The following is a 24103-nucleotide window of genomic DNA, read 5'->3' on the forward strand; positions in this document are numbered from 1 at the left end:
ACTTGTCCAGGGTGTACCCCGCCTTTCGCCCGTAGTCAGCTGGGATAGGCTCCAGCTTGCCTGCGACCCTGTAGAAGGATAAAGCAGCTAGAGATAATGAGATGAGTTTAACATGATACTTATTTACATGTTTATTTATTTTGCATAGATTTGTTTACTTTCGGGGTGGCACGGTGGTCTAGCGGTTAGCGCTGTCGCCTCACAGCAAGAAGGTTCTGGGTTCGAGCCCAGTGGCTGACGAGGGCCTTTCTGTGCGGAGTTTGCATGTTCTCCCCGTGTCCGCGTGGGTTTCCTCCGGGTGCTCCGGTTTCCCCCACAGTCCAAAGACATGCAGGTTAGGTTAACTGGTGACTCTAAATTGACCGTAGGTGTGAATGTGAGTGTGAATGGTTGTCTGTGTCTATGTGTCAGCCCTGCGATGACCTGGCGACTTGTCCAGGGTGTACCCCGCCTTTCACCCGTAGTCAGCTGGGATAGGCTCCTGTGACCCTGTACAGGATAAGTATAATGGATGGATGGATGGATAGATGTTTACTTTTGTCAATGATAGTGTAGCATAAAAAGTATTGAATCTAGAAATGTAATTTGTATCCTGTATATAGCTGTTAAATGAAGTACAGCTTGACTTTTTCTTTACTGCACAAACCAGCATAAAAACAGCAACGTTCTAAAAACTCACTTTGCTTTGACTATAGAAATGTTGACTAGTCAACTAATATTTTTTATTACTGGTCAACTAGTAAAAATTAGTAGTCATGCTACCCATAATATGTGTGTGTGTGTGTGAGAGAGAGAGAGAGAGAGAGAGAGAGAGAGAGAGAGAGAGACTTCTATATATCTTGCTTATCATCTAGTCAGTTCATAGAAAACATGGACTATACTGTACCACTGAGAAGAAATCAAGAAACAAAAAGAGAAAGAGATGCTAGGGTCTCTGTGGTTCAGTTAGTTGTTGTTTTCAACCTCAAATAACAGGAAATTCACCAGGCATGCGACTGTGCTTTTTATTTCTCCAACACACATACTGTACTGTACATGCACACATTCACAAACTTGCACAATCCTCAGTCTTTAACATGGAAAAGCACTTACATTTTGCTTACCGAGTGTTTACGTATCGCATTGCTCGACACACAAGTATCCTTCACACATTTGTGCTTTCTCACATTCATTAACACATGCTTGCTTTTCAAGCATCACCTATATACTGCGGCTATGAAGAGCTTTTTGGAGTTCCTTCCTGTACCCATAATCAGGGCATACGTAAGACCTGACATACTGACATAAACACACACTGACACAGAAACGCAAGTGTCGTCTCACACAGTCTTAGGCCTTTGTGTCCATCAACAGCGTCACATCTGCACCATATTTATAGACACTATGTCAGAGCTTTATTACTGATACAAAACAAAGAGCTCACTCTAACCATATAATGTACAAGGAGTTGTTTCTTTTTTTATCCACCGGTATGAAGCACCTGTTTATGAGCAGACTGGGAATGTCAGGAAACATGGAGAGAAAGGGAGAAGGGAAGATGGAGAAGTGGTAATGGAGATGAGAGGGGCATGGGGGAGAAAGTGAAGGGGGGGGGGGTGGACATTCCTGGCAGTAAAAACACAGATAAAAGAGTTTCTTACTGGCAGGCACATCCTTTGTGAGAGAGACAGAGAAAGGGAAGGAAAAAGCAAGAAAATGCATAAAAGCAGGATAGTCAGAGTGAAAGAGAAGCCAGTAAACCACTTAAAAAGACTCTGAGGTTGACACTTCAGGTCCACCTCCTCAGTCTGTCAAATATTCCCCCACATTCTCTCTCTCTCTTCGTCTTTGTATCTCTCTATATTTTTCTTGAGAAGCTTTGTAGTTTTTGATGTTTAATTTTTTTGGGTGAGAAATACCCAGTCACACTCAGTCCCCTTAGCACGACAGAACCTTTGATGGCCTGGTGGGAAAAAGTGTAAAGAGGATGTTTAAATTCTTTGTTGTAATTTGTCTTACTAATGATTTTCAGGTTCCACTGAGCATTTCATTATTTGCATAATCAAATAGCTGAGATAAATAATAAATGATTCTATAATGACATTTTGACCTTTAGAAATCAGGCAATGGCTAAAAACACCATGTATGAACATTATTATTATTATTATTATTATTATTATTATTCACAACAATGTATTTCAGTCTGAATATCAGTAATTCTTGATACATTGCATAACTTGTTGCTGTTCGATATTCAATCGAATTACTGTTCTCACACTTGGAATGGAGTATAATACACTCCAACTTTACCTAATACACAAAGTTAAAATTTTATTGTACTTCAGACTGATCAGGATGGCAACCAATTCTTACTAACACACACACATGGGTGCAGATCCCGGGGGGTGACATGACATGACCCCCCCAATTTCTGAAAAACATGAATTGTCCCCCCCAATAAAAATTCCCTAAATTATTCAAAATTGTACAAACAAATGTATTTTCAGACAAATGATTCCCTGTGCAGTACTTTTTGAATGATGTGGCGAGCCTCTACGAAGTTGTGATTTATGGTTGCATGGTATGAGTTGCATACGGGCAAAAAAAAAAAAAATCACTTTTGTGTCCCCCCCAATCCTGACATCGGATCTGCACCCCTGCGCACACACATTTTGAACTGAGTTACTTTTGCAAAAAAACAAAACAAAACAAAACAAAACAACAACCCCAAATTCAGGGTTAGTCAAAATTATGTTAACACTAATGGATTATTTTTATTATTCTTATTTTTATTTTTATTATTCTTTAAATGGGGCGGCACGGTGATGTAGTGGTTAGCGCTGTCGCCTCACAGCAAGAAGGTCCGGGTTCAAGCCCCGTGGCTGGCGAGGGCCTTTCTGTGTGGAGTTTGCATGTTCTCCCCGTGTCCGCGTGGGTTTCCTCCGGGTGCTCCGGTTTCCCCCACAGTCCAAAGACATGCAGGTTAGGTTAACTGGTGACTCTAAATTGACCGTAGGTGTGAATGTGAGTGTGAATGGTTGTCTGTGTCTATGTGTCAGCCCTGTGATGACCTGGCGACTTGTCCAGGGTGTACCCCGCCTTTCGCCTGTAGTCAGCTGGGATAGGCTCCAGCTTGCCTGCGACCCTGTAGAACAGGATAAAGCGGCTACAGATAATGAGATGAGATGAGATTCTTTAAATGGTAATGTTGCTCGCTGGTCTTTGTGTGTTGAACACGATGGCGAACAGGTTGAGACCGTCCTGTAAATCATCTTGCACATATGATGTATGTTTTGTGAATAAATTGTCTCTACCATTTAAGTGTTAACATAATTTTGACTAACCCTGTATACTCAATAGTAAGAATCCATCACTCTCTCCATGAAAAACTATAGTCTTTGTCCTCCACTGCTGCACTCTGTTTTAGCACAGAAATGTAAGTGTAAGGTTCATATATAGACATATAACACATAGTCTTGTATTAGGGGGCTCTGTGTGTATATATTTTGTTTCATGAGTTTTCTCAATGATATATTATGACTATTTTTATTTTGCTGAACTGTGGGACTTTGTCATTTTTAATGTCATATTATAAAAATGCGCAGAAGATTTTTTAAAAACCTTTTTTTGCTTTTGAGTAAAGCTCCAGTGTGGTTTATTTTTCTTTATCAGAAAGGTATATAACATCATATTAGACCTACATCTGACTTACATTTGCAGGTCAAAATCCAGATAATATCTTTGCTGTGTGTGAACATCTCAATCACTATTATTGTTATTCCTCATTTTCTGTCAATAGAGTAATTAATTCTGGATGCTAACAATTCCATATGTATTGCATAATTTCATGCTGTTTGCTATGCAGCTTAATCATAATTATCAAAATGAGAGTTTATAAGTAATAGACTAATATCAAGTTAAGTTTATTTCTATAGCGCTTTAAACAATAAACATTGTCGCAAAGCAGCTTTACAGAATTTGAATGACTTTAAACATGAGCTAATTTTATCCGTAATCTATCCTCAATGAGCAAGCCTGTGGCAACGGTGGCAAGGAAAAACTCCCTCAGACGATATGAGGAAGAAACCTCGAGAGGAACCAGACTCAAAAGGGAACCCATCCTCATTTAATATTTTAAACCATCATTCGATTTGGTGATTTTGTAAATCAGAGAAAAACTCACACATGGGCCACATTGGCAATATCACACGAAAGCAATAATTTATTCATTGGTTAGTGCTAACATCTCTTACAGCATCGTTGTTGTTGTTGTTGTTGTTTTTGTCTGTGTGTGCGTCAGATATACATGGGGGGATGGGGGGGTTAATGGGATTGTGTGGGTTGGAGTCTTCACCATTTCCTGGTAATCGAGGACAGAAATTTACATAGCTAACGTGTCCTAATTTTGTTGCTTCTGATGCAAACTATAAGAATTCAATTAAAGTACAGAACTTTTAATTAAAACAAGAGCCACAGTAGGCAATGAATAAATAATAACCTTTATTCAAGGTTATGCTTGATTAAGCAGTTACTATATTTTGAATTAATTTAGTATGCACAGTTGCTACCTTCTGTAGTGTGTGTGTGTGTGTGTGTGTGTTTAGACATGAGAAACTTTTGGGAACCTTGTCACAGGACAGTGTATAGATACCACATAGCCACATAAGCACATTTGAGTTCCAAGAAGTCAGCAGGTGAGGTTTACTGAAATATTGACCACACACACACACACACACACACACACACACACACACACACACACACACACACACACACACACACACACACACACAGAGCTCAGCTTTGGACTGTTATCTGATATATTTCGCTGGTAGGTTCTCACACAGCTCCAGTGTTCCGTTATTCCTAAATTAGATGGCGATTTCCACAATGTTAAACGATCACACGTTTTCTGCTACACAACAGAAAAACGAGTTCACAATATGTCCAGTGTAATCACATTACTTTTTTGAAGAAGTCTGTACATTCATCTGGTAATCCTTTACATTTTTAACACTGGTTGAGATTTGTTTTTTACTTATTGATTATACTGATCAAGATTTGGACAGGACATCGATCAGCCTAATGGGGAAGCAGAAACCTTTTCCTGAAGCTGAGGATGAAGGGGAGACCCACAGTACTTCCATAAAGGCCCTTTGCCATTACTATGAGAGAAGGCAATGGTAGCTGTGATCAGGTACAACAATCCTGGCTGAACTTGTGTGCATTTGTGTGTGTGCAGCTCATATTGAAGTGATTCCCTGTAAGATCTGTGGGGACAAGTCATCAGGGGTGCACTATGGGGTCATCACCTGTGAGGGCTGCAAGGTGAAAACTTTGATTAATCATTGAGATCCTACATCTGTAATTCAAAGCATAGTGCTGAACTTTAAATGGACATATTTTATTCACTGCACCTGAAACTCAATCTTTCACTCTGTAGGGTTTTTTTCGAAGGAGCCAGTCCTCCAGTGTGCAGTATTCTTGCTCGAGGCAGAGTAACTGCCTCATTGACCGTGCCAGCAGGAACCGCTGCCAGAGCTGCCGCCTCAAGAAATGTGTCGCTCAGGGGATGAGCCGAGATGGTAAGAGATAAAAAGAGCATAAGAGAAGAGGAGGACAGAGAGAAAGAGAGAGATAGAGGGCTGTATTCATATTAAAACTGAGTGATAAGAAAAAATATATATTGCAATACATATTTTAGAAAGCTATCCTAGGAAAGATGCATTTAGATAGATAGATAGATAGATAGATAGATAGATAGATAGATAGATAGATAGATAGATAGACTTTATTGATCCCAAACTGGGAAATTGTTATGTTACAGCAGCAAGTTATCAGACATGCAAAAAAAAAAAAAACACACTGTACAATATAAAGTAGGATGAAAACTATATCTAAGCACAAGCCAATAATAATAATAATTTTTTTTTCTTAAAAACGCATATTCACATAGAAATCTCAATGCTTTTTACAGTAAGAATCATAAAAAATACTCAAAAAAGTGATACGAATAGCTAATAAAAAATAATAATCATGGTGGTTAATCACTTAAACAAAAATGTCTTTAACTTAGATTTAAAACTATCTATTGAAGGAGAGTCTTTAAGCTCAGCAGGGAGAGCATTCCAGAGCTTTGGTGCTATTACAGAGAAAGCACGATCTCTATAAGTTTTTGTATATGTGCGCGGAACAGCCAAGAAATTCTTCGTAGTGGACCTCAGACATCGAGTTGTAGAGTAATCGTTCAAGAGACAAGTTAGGTATTGAGGTGCAAGGCCATTACGTATTTTATACGTCAGTAATAGGATCTTGTAGATTATTCGATCTTGAACTGGAAGCCAGTGTAACCTCCTCAGAATATCTTGGATATTATCATCAGGCTTTGGTCTTGCAACAACTCTGGCGGCAGCATTCAGGACCCGTTGAAGCTTGTTGAGCTCATAAGCAGGTAAGCCATACAACAGGCTGTTACAGTGGTCCACTCTAGAGGTGACAAAAGCATGGACCAACTTTTCAGCTTGGTCTTGATCCAGATATCGTCGAATCTTAGCAATGTTACTCAAAGCCATAAAAGACGCTTTGCAACAATTAGTAATCTGACCCTTTAGAGATAGATTATGATCGAAGAGAACACCAAGGTTGCAGGCCTCAGGCTTAGGTGCTATAATTTTATCGCCGACAGCAATTCCAGGTAAGATAGAGAGTGACCGGGCAAACTTTGAGTGAATATTCAAGAGTTCAGTTTTGCCATCATTCAAAACAAGCTTGTTGGCAAAACACGAGGACTTGATATCACGTAAAATTATACAATATAAAGATAAAAATGTAATAGTAAAAATACATATCTATGTATGTGCGTTGTACAGGTGAATGTGCATTAATAGTATTAAAAACAAGAATTGAGATGAATGAATATAAAAACTGTACAAAAATGGCAGTATTAGAGATAGGAAGATAGATAGATAGATAGATAGATAGATAGATAGATAGATAGATAGATAGATAGATAGATAGATAGATAGATAGATTCTAAAGGTGTAAAATGACAGGAGGACCAGGGTTATAAACAGAATGATACAGCGGAAAGTTCAGAGTTCTCTGCATCAATAATATGCAGTAATAGTCATAAAAAAATGAGATGAATGAATAAAAAACTGTGCAAAATATGGCAGTAAACAAATTTACATGAACTCAAGTTATTGTCCAAGTTTCTTTTGACATAAAAGGGAGAAAAATTAGCAGAAAATTCAACAGGTTTCAGTTTATATTGAGTAATAGTGCTCATAAAATCATGCCGTTTTGTTATCTGAATGAATGGTAAGCCCTGAATTCTCTGCATTTTTGTGGCACATGGAAATGAGCACATTTGTTCTGTTCCCAGACTTGCACTGATTGCCTGCAGCCAAAGAAAGAGCAAGATCAGAAAAAAGATTTTATTCTCAAAGAGACTTACAATGAAACTGCTGACATCTATTGATAAACCATTTTCTGATATTACTCTGCAGGGGGAAATCCTTCTGCTAATCCTGTAACAAATGGTAGAAATAAGTGAAGGTTAAAAGCATGTATTGATTTTTTAAACTAAAATAAGTTCATAACTTTAGTTTAAAGCTAGACGGCCTTTCAATTTCATAAAATCGGTCAAATTTAATTCTCTCTGAAATTTGGTCATTGTGATATATGTTTATTTCTGCAATATCTCACAAAATATCAGGCCATTCTGTGGCTGGGAAGTTATTTCATTTGAAGGGATTCCCGAGCAAATGATGTGCATGAAATTGCTTGTGTCGTGCAGTCAAGCAGACAGAGGAAGTCCGTGTGCGCATGCGCAGGTTCACCTTCTTCTTCTTCTTTTGGGTTTTACGGCAACTGGCATCCACAGGGTTGCATTCCTGCCATTTACAGGTTTACAGTGGTGCTTGAAAGTTTGTGAACCCTTTAGAATTTTCTATATTTCTGCATAAATATGACCTAAAACATCATCAGATTTTCACACAAGTCCTAAAAGTAGATAAAGAGAACCCAGTTAAACAAATGAGACAAAAATATTATACTCGGTCATTTATTTATTGAGGAAAATGATCCAATATTACATATCTGTGAGTGGCAAAAGTATGTGACCCTTTGCTTTCAGTATCTGGTGTGACCCCCTTGTGCAGCAATAACTGCAACTAAACGTTTCTGGTAACTGTTGATCAGTCTTGTACACTGGCTTGGAGGAATTTGAGCCCATTCCTCCATACAGAACAGCTTCAACTCTGGGATGTTGGTGGGTTTCCTCACATGAACTGCTCGCTTCAGGTCCTTCTGCAACATTTTGATTGGATTAAGGTCAGGACTTTGACTTGGCCATTCCAAAACATTAACTTTACTCTTCTTTAACCATTCTTTGGTAGAACAACTTGTGTGCTGAGGGTCGTTGTCTTGCTGCATGACCCACCTTCTCTTGAGATTCAGTTCATGGACAGATGTCCTGACATTTTCCATTAGAATTCACTGGTATAATCCAGAATTCATTGTTCCATCAATGATGGCAAGCCATCCTGGCCCAGATGCAGCAAAACAGGCCCAAACCATGATATTACCACCATCATGTTTCACAGATGGGATAAGGTTCTTATGCTGGAATGCAGTGTTTTCCTTTCTCCAAACATAATGCTTCTCATTTAAACAAAAAAGTTCTATTTTGGTCTCATCCGTCCACAAAACATTGTTCCAATAGCCTTCTGGCTTGTCCATGTGATCTTTAGCAAACTGCAGGTGAGCAGCAATGTTCTTTTTGGAGAGCAGTGGCTTTCTCCTTGCAACCCTGCCATGCACACCATTGTTGTTCAGTGTTCTCCTGATGGTGGACTCATGAACATTAACATTAGCCAATGGGAGAGAGGCCTTCAGTTGCTTAGAAGTTACCCTGGGGTCCTTTGTGACCTCGCCGACTATTACACACCTTGCTCTTGGAGTGATCTTTGTTGGTCGACTACTCCTGGGGAGGGTAACAATGGTCTTGAATTTCCTCCATTTGTACACAATCTGTCTGACTGTGGATTGGTGGAGTCCAAACTCTTTAGAGATGGTTTTGTAACCTTTTCCAGTCTGATGAGCATCAACAACGCTTTTTCTGAGGTCCTCAGAAATCTCCTTTTTTCGTGCCATAATACACTTCCACAAACATGTGTTGTGGAGATCAGACTTTGATAGATCCCTGTTCTTTAAATAAAACAGGATGCTCACTCACACCTGATTGTCATCCCATTGATTGAAAACACCTGACTTTAATTTCACCTTCAAATTAACTGCTAATCCTAGAGGTTCACATACTTTTGCCACTCACAGATATAACATTGGATCATTTTCCTCAACAAATAAATGACCAAGTATAATATTTTTGTCTCATTTGTTTAACTGGGTTCTCTTTATCTACTTTTAGGACTTGTGTGAATATCTGATGATATTTTATGTTATATTTATGCAGAAATATAGAAAATTCTAAAGGGTTCACAAACTTTCAAGCACCACTGTACCTTGACAGTGCACTGACAGTTGCATCATTCTGTCGCTAAATGGATCACACCGAGGTGCTCACTGACCAAAGATATTTATTAGTTTGGTCCTGCATTTCCTTTCCTTCACAACATAATGTCTTTTCTTCTCGCTTTCTGTTACTGTATTCGGTCTTTCATGTTTCATTCGCACACTCCATTTTTCTCTCCTGTTTCAAATTTGTATCCCACAATGCCTTGCGCAAACAGGGAAAGCCCACCATGTGATGCATGATGTAGTATCTTGAATTGGGTCATGGTGAAGCATGAAAAAATAACGGAGAATTTAAGGCCATGTAGCCCTAAATTCATTAATTGTTCTATTTTTTAAAAAAATCTAATACAATTGGAAGTCTGTGATTCAAATTCAGTAGCTTTCAGTCCACTTAACAAAAATAATTGGGTGTCGGGGAAAATTCTTTTTATGACCTAAATTTGACCTGCTTTATAAATCTCTTCAACAGTAATACAGACTATTTGACTAAAATGTGACTTAATGGTTGAGAGATTTTTATGAATTATTAAACACTATGTTTATGCACCATATGAAAAGTTTACTCTGCTCGCTCAGCAGTTTATTTTAAACATGCAAGCAGTAGCCTTTAAATTTACTTGTCAGTGGTTCAACATGGGTGGCACGATGGTGTAGTGGTTAGCGCTGTCGCCTCACAGCAAGAAGGTCTGGGTTCGAGCCCCATGGCCGGCGAGGGCCTTTCTGTGTGGAGTTTGCATGTTGTCCGCGTGGGTTTCCTCCGGGTGCTCCGGTTTCCCCCACAGTCCAAAGACATGCAGGTTAGGTTAACTGGTGACTCTAAATTGACCGTAGGTGTGAATGTGAGTGTGAATGGTTGTCTGTGTCTATGTGTCAGCCCTGTGATGACCTGGCGACTTGTCCAGGGTGTACCCTGCCTTTCGCCCGTAGTCAGCTGGGATAGGCTCCAGCTTGCCTGCGACCCTGTAGAACAGGATAAAGTGGCTAGAGATAATGAGATGAGTGGTTCAACATGTCGTAGAAAATTATCCTCAGCACCTTCATTTATCTTTCAGTTTCCTACAAAAAATAACTCAGTGCTTTGGGTAGAAATCTGTTTCACAGCTTTATTATATAATGCAAAGACAAAGACAAGCAACCAGCTTTGCTGGTGAAAAAAACTTACAAGGCCAGTGGAATGAACGGACCCAAAGCAAGCATATGCTGTAGGAGGAATGGTATTGGAGATAGAAGAACAAGTGTCTCTGCAATGGGAGATTGATGGAAATCTACCTAAAGCAGAATATAGGAAATAGATGGAAGTCTCCTAAAAACTGCAGTCTTTTAATTCCCATGAGCATACTTTGAAATACCTATGTTACCCATGTTCCTATGTACTGTTTTACAAGAGGAGGAACCTCAAATGAGGTTTTCTGTTTCAAAACCTCATTTGAAACAGAAATACGTTCTGGCCCACATTCCTAAAGTCAAGCGTGTAAACTTGCACAGCACATCAGACCTGCCTACCAGCCTACAACACACATAAAACATTCAACTTGCTGTTATGATACTCACTAAATATGATGTATTTCCTCTTGAATATAATACATACTGACAAAGATAACACTTAAGGGGTATATCCATTTGAATACATGCGCTCTCTCCTCCTCAGCGGTGAAGTTTGGCCGCATGTCTAAACGTCAGAGAGATTCTCTTTTTGCTGAGGTGGAGAGGCATCAGCAGCAGCAGCAGCAACAACAGCGTCTCCAGGCCAGTCAAGCTGAGCCCGAGCCTCTGCCAGCCTACAGGTCCAGCAAAGAGCCCCGAAGTCGGCCAACACATTTAATCCAGCCTCTGGTTCCCACCTTCCCCTACACCCTGGACGCAGAGCTCAACTGCTCTTCAGAGGTGCATCCGTACCAGGGCAGTGCCACAGGTGATGCCCAGGCTGCAGCTTTGGCCTACAGAAGTTCTCAAAGGGGTGGAGAGAGCAGCAGCTTTTCAACACTGAGAGGTTCGAGACACTCTCTTTTATCAATGTCATCCACCTTTTCATTTCCAACACTGATCTTGGGGTTTGGTTTTTTTTTGTTTTGTTTTTTCATTTTTTCCTCCCACTCCATACACTCAGTGAGTGTATCTTCCTCTCTTCTAGACTTTGACTCCAGAAGATCTACACCCGAGGCCATCCTGAGCATTCCAGGAAATGAAATGGGATTACGAGCTTTTGACACCGAAAGCTTGTTCTGTCCCTATCCTGCATCAACACACATAGGTGAAACAGAAATAGATTCTTTGTGGCTTTTCGTGTATCTGATTTAGTCTGATGGTGTGATGTTAAGTCATCATGTGGCATTCAAAGTGGCAGCTAAAGATTGTGTCAAGATCAAGACCAACATCTCTCTCTCTTCTGTGTGTGTGTGTGTGTGTGTGTGTGTGTGTGTGTAGAAGAGCTGTGTGCAAGCATTTTCCGCTCTCACAGGGAGACGAGTCAATATCATGTGGAGGAGCTGCAGGTTCATAGATGGAAGATCTTCAGCAGGGAGGAGGTTCATGCCTACCAAAACAAAGTACTGCACTATTCCCATGACAATACAATTGTTACTGCCCATAGACTAAGTAATGTCAAGTCAAAGTCAAAGGGATTGGACCTGTAGGCCAAACTTAATGATTATCAACTATCTCAGCTCTAGGCTAATGGGTGAAGCTGATGGTTGAAATTGCATATCTTATACACAGCAAGTCAAATGTTTTTGAATAACTGCAGGTTCATGTTTTCTCATCTCATTATCTCTAGCCGCTTTATCCTGTTCTACAGGGTCGCAGGCAAGCTGGAGCCTATCCCAGCTGACTACGGGCGAAAGGCGGTGTACACCCTGGACAAGTCACCAGGTCATCACAGGGCTGACACATAGACACAGACAACCATTCACACTCACATTCACACCTACGGTCAATTTAGAGTCACCAGTTAACCTAACCTGCATGTCTTTGGACTGTGGGGGAAACCGGAGCACCCGGAGGAAACCCACGCGGACACGGGGAGAACATGCAAACTCCGCATAGAAAGGCCCTCGCCAGCAACGGGGCTCGAGCCCGGACTTTCTTGCTGTGAGGCGACAGCGCTAACCACTACGCCGCTGTGCCGCCCGGTTCATGTTTTATTACAGCTTAATCACTATTACTGCCACAGACCAAATAAATAGCAGAATAGCAATTCACTAAATAAACCTTTGCCTATCTTATAAACTGCTCGCTCTCAGATCCTAATGGGATCTGACATATAGAAGAAGCAGCCTTTATTTGTCACATGCACGCTCAAGCACAGTGAAATTCATCCTCTACATTTTAACCCATCTAAAGCAGTGAACACATACATGCACACACACATACCCAGAGCAGTGGACTGCTACGCTACAGCACCCAGGAAGCAGTTGGGGGTTAGATGCCTCACTCAAGGGCACTTCAGCCCAAGGCCACCCTATGTTAACCTAAGCACATGTCTTTGAACTGTGGGGGAAACCGGAGAACCCAGAGGAAACCCACGCATACACAGGGAGAACATGCAAAATCCACACAGAAAGGCCCTCGTCGGCCACTGGGCTCGAACCCAGAACCTTCTCGCTGTGAGGTGACAGTGCTAACCTATGAGTGCTCCATTAAATGAAGGCACACTTGGAAGATGCCTATAGATAAAAGACCTATAGACAGTACAAGTATTGACTGTAAAATATGAATGTTTTATGGTTCATATAACTAATTTTGCCTTTTGCCCAATTTGATAAGCTATAGATGTTTCCAATAAAATAAAGCAATTTCTACACTGCAAAAAAAAAAAGAAAACTGAATTTGAGGAGACAATTACTTAATATGTGTGAAATTATCTTGCTTCATGGACAGATATTTTTACTTGATAAGACATCTTAGAATAAGTTGGTTGCAATCTAGAACTAGGTTTAATAATTTCAGAATTGGTGTCTTGTATTCTTCTAATCAGAAATGTTAGATTGTTTCAACTATTTTCAAGATATTTTCACTTGCTAAGATATCATTTTTTGAAGTGTAACATTTTTCAATTCACTAATCATTTAGTAATACACATTATTGATTCAGCTACACCCATTCCTTGGTTAGTGTAAATTTTAGAGTATTAAACTACTTGGCGGCATGGTGGTGTAGTGGTTAGCGCTGTCGCCTCACAGCAAGAAGGTCCGGGTTCGAGCCCCGTGGCTGGCGAGGGCCTTTCTGTGCGGAGTTTGCATGTTCTCCCCGTGTCCGCGTGGGTTTCCTCCGGGTGCTCCGGTTTCCCCCACAGTCCAAAGACATGCAGGCTAGGTTAACTGGTGACTCTAAATTGACCGTAGGTGTGAATGTGAGTGTGAATGGTTGTCTGTGTCTATCTGTCAGCCCTGTGATGACCTGGCGACTTGTCCAGGGTGTACCCCGCCTTTCGCCCGTAGTCAGCTGGGATAGGCTCCAGCTTGCCCGCGACCCTGTAGAACAGGATAAAGCGGCTAGAGATAATGAGATGAGATGAGATTAAAATACTCTGACAGCCATGGGGAAGCCATGGCCTAATGGTTGGAGAAGCAGCTTTGGGACCAAAAGGTTGCTGGTTTGATTCCCTGGACCAGCAGGAATGGCTGAAGTGCCCTTGAGCAAGGCACCTAACCGAGGCTGCTTTGGGTATGTTGTATGTTACTCTGGATAAGAGCATCTGCTAAATGCCTGTAATGTAAAATTAACTCATTCTGCTTAAATATAGGGTGTTCAAAAACATTTGACTTTCAGTATAAGTGGTGAAACGTCCAATTGCTTTAACTTACTTTCACAAGACCAAAAAAGATGGTACAGAGCCTTTACTATGCCAAAACTATGCCAATGTTTCAATCATTACTACACTGAGCAACACAATCAGTACCCCTGTGTGTGTGTGTGTGTGTGTGTAGTCTATGGATGAGATGTGGCAGCATTGTGCAGTTCGTCTGACAGATGCAGTACAGTACGTGGTGGAATTTGCAAAGCGCATTCCAGGCTTCCGTCAGCTTGGTCAGAATGATCAAATTGCCCTTCTTAAGAGTGGTAAGACCTTTTTATCACTCAGAACTGACCATATCTACACTCAGGAGTGTGAGTCTGCAACATGATGTGATACTCACTAGTCGTCTTTGCTTGTCTCTCTTTCTGTCAGTGAATATATTCCTTTTTAATTCATTCATCTTGTGTGCATATGGCTCTTTCATCAGGTTCAATGGAAGTGGTTCTGGTCCGCATGAGTCGGATATTTAATACGGAGAACAGCACAGTCTTCTTTGATGGCAAGTTTGCTGGACCTGAACTTTTCAAGTCTCTTGGTAAGCCGAACTTCTAAACTCAGTATTCTTGATTCACAAAGGGATTGATCAATTATGATTCTTCAAAGATAGACCATTCCCAGTATAAATTCTCTGCTGTTCAATTCCTCTGGTGTTATTCATGGCCTGCATGAGTATCGCTGACTTAGAAGTGATTTTTATTATTATTATTAATTTTTTTTTATTTTTGTATCTGTATCTGTGTTGCAGCATGTGGTGATTTTATTGCAGAAGTATTTGACTTTGCCCACAGTCTTTGTGCTCTGAGGCTGACAGAACAGCAGGTGGCGCTGTTCAGTGCGCTTGTGCTCATAAATGCGGGTATGTGTCATATACTAAGATACAGTCAACTCCTAATTATTGGCACCCTCGAAGAGAATGGACCAAAATGATATTGCACAAAATTAAACATTCTACACAGTGATTCAAATTTTCCACTTATATTTTCTCGAATAAAAGAATTCTCATCAGAAGATATTTTCTTAAAGAGTAGTTTATGCTTATCTCATCTCATCTCATTATCTCTAGCCGCTTTATCCTGTTCTACAGGGTCGCAGGCAAGCTGGAACCTATCCCAGCTGACTACGGGCGAAAGGCGGGGTACACCCTGGACAAGTCGCCAGGTCATCACAGGGCTGACACATAGACACAGACAACCATTCACACTCACATTCACACCTACGGTCAATTTAGAGTCACCAGTTAACCTAACCTGCATGTCTTTGGACTGTGGGGGAAACCGGAGCACCCGGAGGAAACCCACGCGGACACGGGGAGAACATGCAAACTCCGCACAGAAAGGCCCTCGCCGGCCACGGGGCTCAAACCTAGGACCTTCTTGCTGTGAGGCGACAGCGCTAACCACTACACCACCGTGCCGCCAGTTTATGCTTATATGTGGGAAAATTAATAATTAACCCTAAAATATTTCAATTGTCACCCTAAATAAATCATAATATTGCCTCTGCCCCATTATATTTAATGTCATATTTTGTGTCTTCTTTGTACATCTTTAAAAATGAGATATCAAGATATTTTACCCAAAAATTCAGTTGCCTTTGCCTTTCAATTTAAGACCTTCAAAAATGTTAATCTTATATTAAGATAAAATTATTCTCAAAGATGCATCCAGTTGAAAGGTTTGGACTCTACTATAAACAGTGCTTGAAATGTTCAGTATGTAAAACTGAGTTTAAGGTGCCTCAAGAATATTATCCAACCTTAATAGACACTATAGGAAGAGGTTCAGTGCTATTAGTCTCTCCAGGTTTGAGGTGCCAATAATTTTGCATGATAAAAGCCACTACTTTTGAAAACTTTCTGATGTTTGGAAAAACATTGTGTTATAACTAAAATCACAAAATATAACTTATTGCATGTGTATAACTTATTGGATTTTAGACTTTCATGAATGTTGATGTGGTGTACGCGTGTGTGTATATAGATCGCCAATGTCTGGAGGACAGAGACAGAGTGCTGAGAGTGAGGAAAGAAGTGGAATTGGCTTTCAGTCACATCTTACGCAGAGACAACCAAGAAAGTTTACTGCACAAGGTATGTATGTGTGTGTGAGCAAGTGTATGAAAGATAGCACAACTAATACTACTACAGTGTCTTGCAAAAGTATTCATTCCCCTTGGTGTTTGTCCTGTTTTGTCACAATCCAAGCTGGAATTAAAATGCCTTTTTTTGTTTGTTTGTTTTATTGTGACACAAACAACAGTTAAGATGAAAAAAAAACAGAAATCTGGAGTGTGCATAGGTATTCACCCCCCAAAGTCAATACTTTGTAGAGCCACCTTTTGCTGCAATTATAGCTGCAAGTCTCTTGATGTATATCTCTATTAGCTTAGCACATCTAGCCACTGGGATTTTTGCCCATTTCTCAAGGCAAAACTGCTCCAGCTCCTTCAAGTTAGATGGGTTGCGTTGGTGTACAGCAATCTTCAAGTTATGCCACAGATTCTCAATTGGATTGAGGTCTGGGCTTTGATTAGGCCATTCCAAGACATTTAAATGTTTCCTTTTAAACCACTCCAGTGTAGCTTTAGCAGTGTGTTTAGGGTCATTGTCCTGCTGGAACGTGAATCTTCGTCCCAGTCTCAAACCTCTGGTTGACTCAAACAGGTTTTCCTCCAGAACTGCCCTGTATTTAGTGCCATCCATCTTTCCTTCAGTCCTGACCACCTTTCCTGTCCCTGCAGATGAAAAACATCCCCACAGCATAATGCTGCCACCACCATGCTTCACTGTAGGAATGGTGTTCTCAGGGTGTTGGGTTTGCGCCACACATGGCATTTTCCATGATGGCCAAAAAAGTCCATTTCATCTCATTTGACCAGAGAGTCTTCTTCCATGTGTTTGGGGAGTCTGCCACATGCTGTTGGGCAAACTCCAAACATGTTTTCTTCAGCAATGGCTTTTTTCTGGCCACTCTTCCATAAAGCCCCACTCTGTGGAGTGTATGGAGTATACTCCCATCTCCGCTGTGGATCTTTGCAGCTCCTTCAGTGTTATTGTTGGTGTCTTTGTTGCATCTCTGCTTAATGCCCTCCTTGCCCGGTTTGTGAGTTTTGGTGGGTGGCCTTCTCTTGTCAGGTTTGTAGTGGTGCCATATTCTTTCCTTTTTGCTGTAATGGATTTAATGGTACTCCATGGGATATTCAAAGTTTGAGATATTTTTTATAACCCAACCCTGATCTATACTTCTCCACAACTTTGTCTCTGACCTGTCTGGCGCGTTCCTTGGTTTTCATGTTGCTTGCTTAGTAGTGTTGCAGAGTCAGGGTCCTTCTAGAACAGGTTGATTTATACAGACATCATGTGACAGATCATGTGACACTTGGATTGCACACAGGTGGATCTTAATCAACTAATTATGTGACTTGTGAAGTGAATTGGTTGAACCAGGTCTTCTTTAGGGGTTTCGTATGAAAGGGGGTGAATACTTATGCACACTCCAGATTTCTATTTTTTCATCTAAATTATTGTTTGTGTCACAATAAAACAACAATTTTCACCTTTAAGGTGTTGTGTAAATCAAATGGTGCTTATCCCCCCAAAATTCGTTTTAATTCCAGCTTGTAATGCAACAAAACAGAACAAACACCAAGGCGGATGAATACTTTTGCAAGACACTGTAGTACTAGTATGACGACTATAAATACTCTGGTACCGTTACCTCCTGTCAGGGTCCTTGGTTCAGTCTTGAATTCAGGTTATTGTATGTTTGAAGTTTCTCATGGTCTACACATGCTCATGTTGGTTTCCTCCAGGTTCTCTGGCTGTCAAAAACATTCCAGTCGTTGGATTGGCTATGCTAAATTGCCCCTACATGTGGATGAGTTTTGAACATGTGTGTATGGTGCCCTGCGAGGCACTGGTGTCTTTTTCGGAGTGTATTCCCACCCTGCACCTAAGGTAGATTTGAGATCAGTTGTAACCTTGACCAGAATGAAGCAGTTACTTAAGATGAATGAATGGATAAAAGGATTCATTTTAAAGAATTAATGATAAAACAAAAGCCAATTAAATGGCAAAGGGCTGTTTTTATTCCTGCTGCCTGACTGGCAGTAGATGTTTGGCCCTAATAAGGACAAATTACCCCTTGGTAAAAGAATAAAATGAAGAATGAAGCAATAACTTGAAATTTCGACAGGAAAAAAGAGGAGAGAAAATACAAGACTGAAACTTCTTCATGTCAGGTCAGCTTGTATTCTCCATTGTTAAAAGTTTTGGTTGCTTGTGTGTTTTTGTGATTGTCAGCTGTACCAGAAGATGGCATCGTTGAAAAACCTGTGTACGCTGCATATTGAGAAGCTGCGCTGGTTCCGGCAGTATTACCCACTGACTGTGCACTCTCTCTTCCCTCCACTTTACAAGGAGCTGTTTGTCTCAGACACTGATATCCACACAATGGTTACTCTCTGAACACATCCGCTCGGACACAGAGCATGTAATAATATGTGTTAAATTACACTTATCTTCTGAAGGAGGCAACTATATTTTTGTAATTCTGAAACAAAAATGGATCTCAAAAGAAAGTAGATGAGAGTCTGTATTTTTTGTGCAAATGCTATTTTATAATGTGAAGCAAAATGTTTCTACAAATGATAAGCTCTTTCGCTGTGACAGTATTTCTGATAGTCTGAACCTTTCAGCTGTATAAAGGTAGCATTTTATAGTTAACAAATTGTTTTGGTGAACAAATGGACATGTCTGTGTGTAAATATGATTACAACTTTTATTTCTCATGCTGTGTGTAAAACGCCTGTTGCCACAATCCACTGCTAAGTCATTTGAAGTATCAGTGTTACTCTTTAGTGACTTGAGCATTGCACTGGAACTGAATGACTCAAATTCATTTCCCAAAATCATTTTATGTTCCCAAAACTGACATGCTTGGCTTTCCTCTGTCACACACTGCTGCTTGTCTTATTTGCACATAATAATAATAATAATAATAATAATAATAATAATAATAATAATAATTGAAGTAAAGGTAAAGATTCTCTCAATAACAACCATCTCTGAAAAATATTATAAAATGTCCTGTATTCATACAATGATAGTAATTTTTCGGTCTTGTTCTGAGATTGTGTTAAAGTATCTCAAAACAAGTCTGGAAAAAAAACCCTCCTGTTTTTTAAAGGACAATAAAGGATTAGAGTAGCTACTGAACACCATTTACACAAATCATAACTGGCTATATACTGCATTAATTAAAATATTTTATTTCAGAGTAAATCTGACACATTTAGATCATTTCCTTTGAAACCAATCTTGTGAGTTAGGTAACTGCGTTTCTATGGCCTGGTGGTGCAGTGGCTATCGCCGTTGCCTCACAGCAAGAAGGTTTCGGTTTGAACCTCACGGGTGACGGCGGCCTTTCTGTGTGGAGTTCGCATGTTGTCTGTGTTGATGCTCTTATCCCACTTTGCTCTGGATAAGAGAGTCTGCTAAATGCCTGTAATGTAATACAGAATGTGAGGTTATGTCATACCGTATTGTATGTGTGAACAAGGGTCCCATCTTGTAAGGAGTGTGCTCTGTGACAGTGGTTACCTGCTTATGCTTTGTTGACAAAAGAGGTCAATCTGATGGAGAAAGAAGCAGCTTTTGTTTGTTACGTATCCATTAGAACACACATGTACCCAGAGCAGTGGGCAGCTGCACTGCAGTGCCCAGGGAGCAGTTGGGGTTTATGTGCCTTGCTCAGGGGTACGTCAACCATGGATGTAGAAGGAAAGTGAAAGCTCTTCACTCACTTTTCATCCACCCACACGTTTTCCTGCTGGTCTCAGGAGTTGAACCAGCGACCTTTTGGTCCCAAAGTTGCTTCGCTAACCTTTAGGCCATGGCTACCCCCGTGAATGCGATGGAAAAGGGAAAAGAGAAAGAAAAGTTACTGAGAGAAATTGACTCACAATGCCAAGCAACAGTATTTGGATAAATTAAGCATGATAAACAAGACAGATCTATAAGTCATGGCAGCCAAAGACTGGATTACAAACCCCAACGCACTACCTCCACTCACATACCCGGACACTGTAAACTATCTTGTTTTTGGACTGAGTGCATACACTTTGCATGAGTTTAAAAGTTACAAATGCCTAGAAGTTCATGAACAGTTTTGCAGTGGCTGGGTGCAAGATCTGCTAATTCACAAGCAGGCAACTGTGAGAGAACAGTCATATGCACAAAGGGAAAGTGGCACTCCTCTTTTTGGCCCAATTATTAAACCAATCACAATACAAAACTTTCAGAAACATTCAGCTCTGTGATTATTTTATTTAGTCATAGGCAGTGGATTTGATCAGTCGCATTATTAATCAAAAAGGTTATACCTGACATGTCACGAGCTATAGTGGTCTTGTGCAGTACTGATGCGCAAGTTCAGATTGTGTTTTTTTCCATGTAGGAAAGGTGGAAAAACTTATTCCATTGTCCAGTGTTCTCCGTGAACAATGCTGTGACCTACTATGGCAGTTCTTGATGCAGCAGCACTGACTTTTATGGTGACGTTTCAGAATCAAGGCAGAAAATCCAAAACACAGCCTCCAACTCACCAAAGGAAAGGCAGTGGGATCCTCTCTGCATGGCACGCAAAAAAACATGTCAGTTACCCAAAACTTAACACGGCTTGACATCAGCTTCACATTCCATCCATCCATCCATCCATTAAATGTAGCCGCTTATCCTGTACAGCTTCGCAGGCAAGCTGGAGCCTATCCCAACTGACAATGGGTGAGAGGCAGGGTACAGCCTGGACAATTTGCCAAATCATCGCAGGGCTGACAGATAGAGACAAACAACCATTCATACTCACACCTACGGTCAATTTAAAGCCATCAATTAGACTAACTTACCGTGAGTGGTTAGCGTGTCCGCCTCTTGATCAGGAGATCGCAAGTTCTACTCACGGTCGGATCATACCAAAGACCATCGTAAAAATGGTACCTACTGCCGTCTGGCAAGGCACGCTGCAAGACATAACGCATTGCAGACACGAGTCAAACTCTCGCGGTTACCAGAGGACTAGCCCCCCCCCACTGTAACCCTAGCTATGTAATAGGCGAGAGGCCGAAGGCTATGGAAACGGAGATTGGTGCCACCCTATGTGCTACATGGCGTGGGAAGGACTTTGATTTTGATTTGAATTAGCCTAACCTGCATGTCTTTGGGGGAAACTGGAGCACACCCATGCGGAAAACATGCAAACTGGGCTTGAACCCAGGATCATCTTGCTGTGAAGCAACAGTGCTAACCACTACACCACCGTGCCACCCAGCTTCACATTCTCCTTTTTATTTGTTCTCTGTTTTGAATATACTTGCATGTATGATTTCAAAGGGGCAGCTGATTTCATTTTGAGTTTTTTTTTCTTTTTCATTTTGGTTCCTTGAAAATTCCTTCTCAGTCAAAAGTTACTCATTATAAACTACATCATCTAAGCATTGTTTCCACCATGTATTTTACATCTATTTCATTCTAGGCTTCAGGACGACTGCAATCATTATTAGGGTGCTGAATAATTTCACGTTACATGTGAGGTTTTTAACGGCTAGTTTCAAGAGTGTAATTGTAGCTGACGTCCATAGGCATGTGAGGATCTTGCTGGACACACAGCTGGTGTTTAAACATGTAATCACAGGTTGCAACGATGTAAGTGTTTAATTAAAATACAGTAGTAGCAATGATGAGTATGAAGCATGATGGCATAAAGCCTATGGCAGCTAAGCCTACATAAGCATTTAAGTTTTATGTTTTTTGTATCAATGTGTATATCAAGAAGTTCTGGTCTCTTGCCATTTAAGTACTTATGTATGTTTTGTCTTTTATTTCAATTTTTTTTTTTGCTGATATAATGTATTACCTTTTCTGACTTTGGTTGACTGGCTCTTTTATGTTTTTTTTTTCTTTTTATTGATTTGTTTCAACCTGTATTATGCTAAGAGCAAAAGGCATTAAATAAATACTTAAAAAGAAAAATTGTATATATATTTTTTCCTTTTCCTTCACACAATAAAATAAGGAATTTTTTGTGTCTGGTTTTAATTTGAATGAGCAGTTTAAGAAGGTACTGATTCCACTCTACACCTGAACCAGTTATGAGGTTGCACACATTATTGTTCTTAGTCTACAGAAATTATAAATTATAGAAACCGAGGGTCATAAAAAGGGAATTTGTTTTCATGTATTTCCCCAGGGGTGTCAGTAAATTTGCCGCACACACTCACCGGTCACTTTATTAAGAACACTGGCATGCCTGCTGATTGATGCAATTGTTCAATGTGTTGATCACGTGGTAGCATTGCAATGTCGAAAACCACACAAATACAGGTAAAGGACTCCAGTTAATGTTCACATGAGACATTAGAATGGGGGAAAAACGTGATCACAATGACTTTTGCTCTGGCATGGTTACTGATGCCATGGTGTTTCAGAACCTGCTGGAATTTTCACACACAATAGTCTACACACAGTGATGTAAAAAAGGTACTTAAGTGGCTGATTAGATATTTGCATGGCTGGACAGGTGTCCTGTGTTCCTATTAAACTAAGCAGTGAGTGTATTTTTGACAGAATACACTACTATATAAAATAAACACGACTCCTTTTGTTATCCTTGTGTGTAATGCTGAAGCATACAGCAGGTGTAGTTAAAAACAAAAGCAGAAGCAAGATGTGTCACAAAATTTTCATCAGCTGAAACACTTTCACCTCCTGCCACCTCAGAAGCTCTTTGCCTGCACATCTAATGAAGGACATCTTGTAGCTGAGCGTATTAGTTACGTCTTTACATATGCACCACATGTTCTGGTGTAACCGCATAAATGTCATAGCCACATCCTTTGCACAAGGCATGATGAATGGTCTGAACTTTCACGTCATCACTAAACTCCCTTTTTTGTAAATTCCCAGGTCTGTACTTTTAAATTAATGCAGCTATATTATTTTAAAAGTGTATTAGTTCGAATTTTATTCAGGCTTTAGTACAAATACAACAGCAGTTTCTATCATTATTGATGTTTGAAATTAAATAAGGTTTTTGCTTGAACGTCTTATGAAAGACATGTTTTTTGCTTTTTTTTTTTTTTGCTCACTTAAAATGATTTTAGAGGTTTGTTAAACATATACAACACTTTCAGGATGATGTAGCTGACCTCACTCTCATACTGGAACTGATTCTGCACACATTCGGTTACGTATGTTTTTCTAGGTAATTTGTGTGTGTGTGTGTGTGTGTGTGTGTGTGTTCAGATGGCCAGGTGCCAGGAAAAAAAACAGCTATGCATTTCTTCTGGTAAGAACAACAAGAACAACCATCATCACAAATTACTTGGAAATACTTGTTTTCTTCCTTTGTTTGCTTTTAGTTGACTTGGTGGTTGATAATGGGGGTAATTATACATTTTTGTTTTCATTGTTTGTGGGATAGGCTCCAGCTTGCCTGCAACCCTGTATAGGATGTGCGGCTACAGATAATGGATGGATGGAAGGTCCAAGAATCGGAAATTAGGTTCTCTTTGTCATATAGTGTGAATGGGGTTTAGAAAAAAAATCCACTGGATGATGACAATAATACACACATAGTATGAGTGTATAATATTAATTCACATTAATATTGAACATTACTGTGTGCTGAACAGCCTTTGTTCATTCAACACACAACACATTGAGCAAAGTCTATTCAGCACACACTAATCTCATCTCATCTCATCTCTCATCTCATCTCATTATCTGTAGCCGCTTTA

At 40.2% G+C, this 24103-nt stretch overlaps 1 protein-coding gene across 1 annotated transcript in view; it reads left to right on the top strand.

Annotated features, from left to right (window-relative positions):
* Nucleotides 1–22241, top strand: part of rorc (RAR-related orphan receptor C) — a 76693-nt gene extending 54452 nt beyond the window's left edge. Inside the window, exons 6-15 of the mRNA XM_060922016.1 lie at nt 5222–5307; nt 5423–5564; nt 11165–11506; nt 11648–11767; nt 11941–12062; nt 14442–14574; nt 14739–14846; nt 15057–15167; nt 16291–16400; nt 18612–22241. Coding sequence (XP_060777999.1) covers nt 5222–5307; nt 5423–5564; nt 11165–11506; nt 11648–11767; nt 11941–12062; nt 14442–14574; nt 14739–14846; nt 15057–15167; nt 16291–16400; nt 18612–18776 — 1439 coding nt within the window. The 3' untranslated portion in view covers nt 18777–22241. The remainder of the gene's footprint in view (nt 1–5221; nt 5308–5422; nt 5565–11164; nt 11507–11647; nt 11768–11940; nt 12063–14441; nt 14575–14738; nt 14847–15056; nt 15168–16290; nt 16401–18611) is intronic.
* The last annotated feature ends 1862 nt before the right edge of the window (nt 22242–24103 follow it).

The sequence above is a fragment of the Neoarius graeffei genome, chromosome 5, assembly GCF_027579695.1.
Source record: "Neoarius graeffei isolate fNeoGra1 chromosome 5, fNeoGra1.pri, whole genome shotgun sequence".
Lineage (NCBI taxonomy): Eukaryota > Metazoa > Chordata > Actinopteri > Siluriformes > Ariidae > Neoarius > Neoarius graeffei.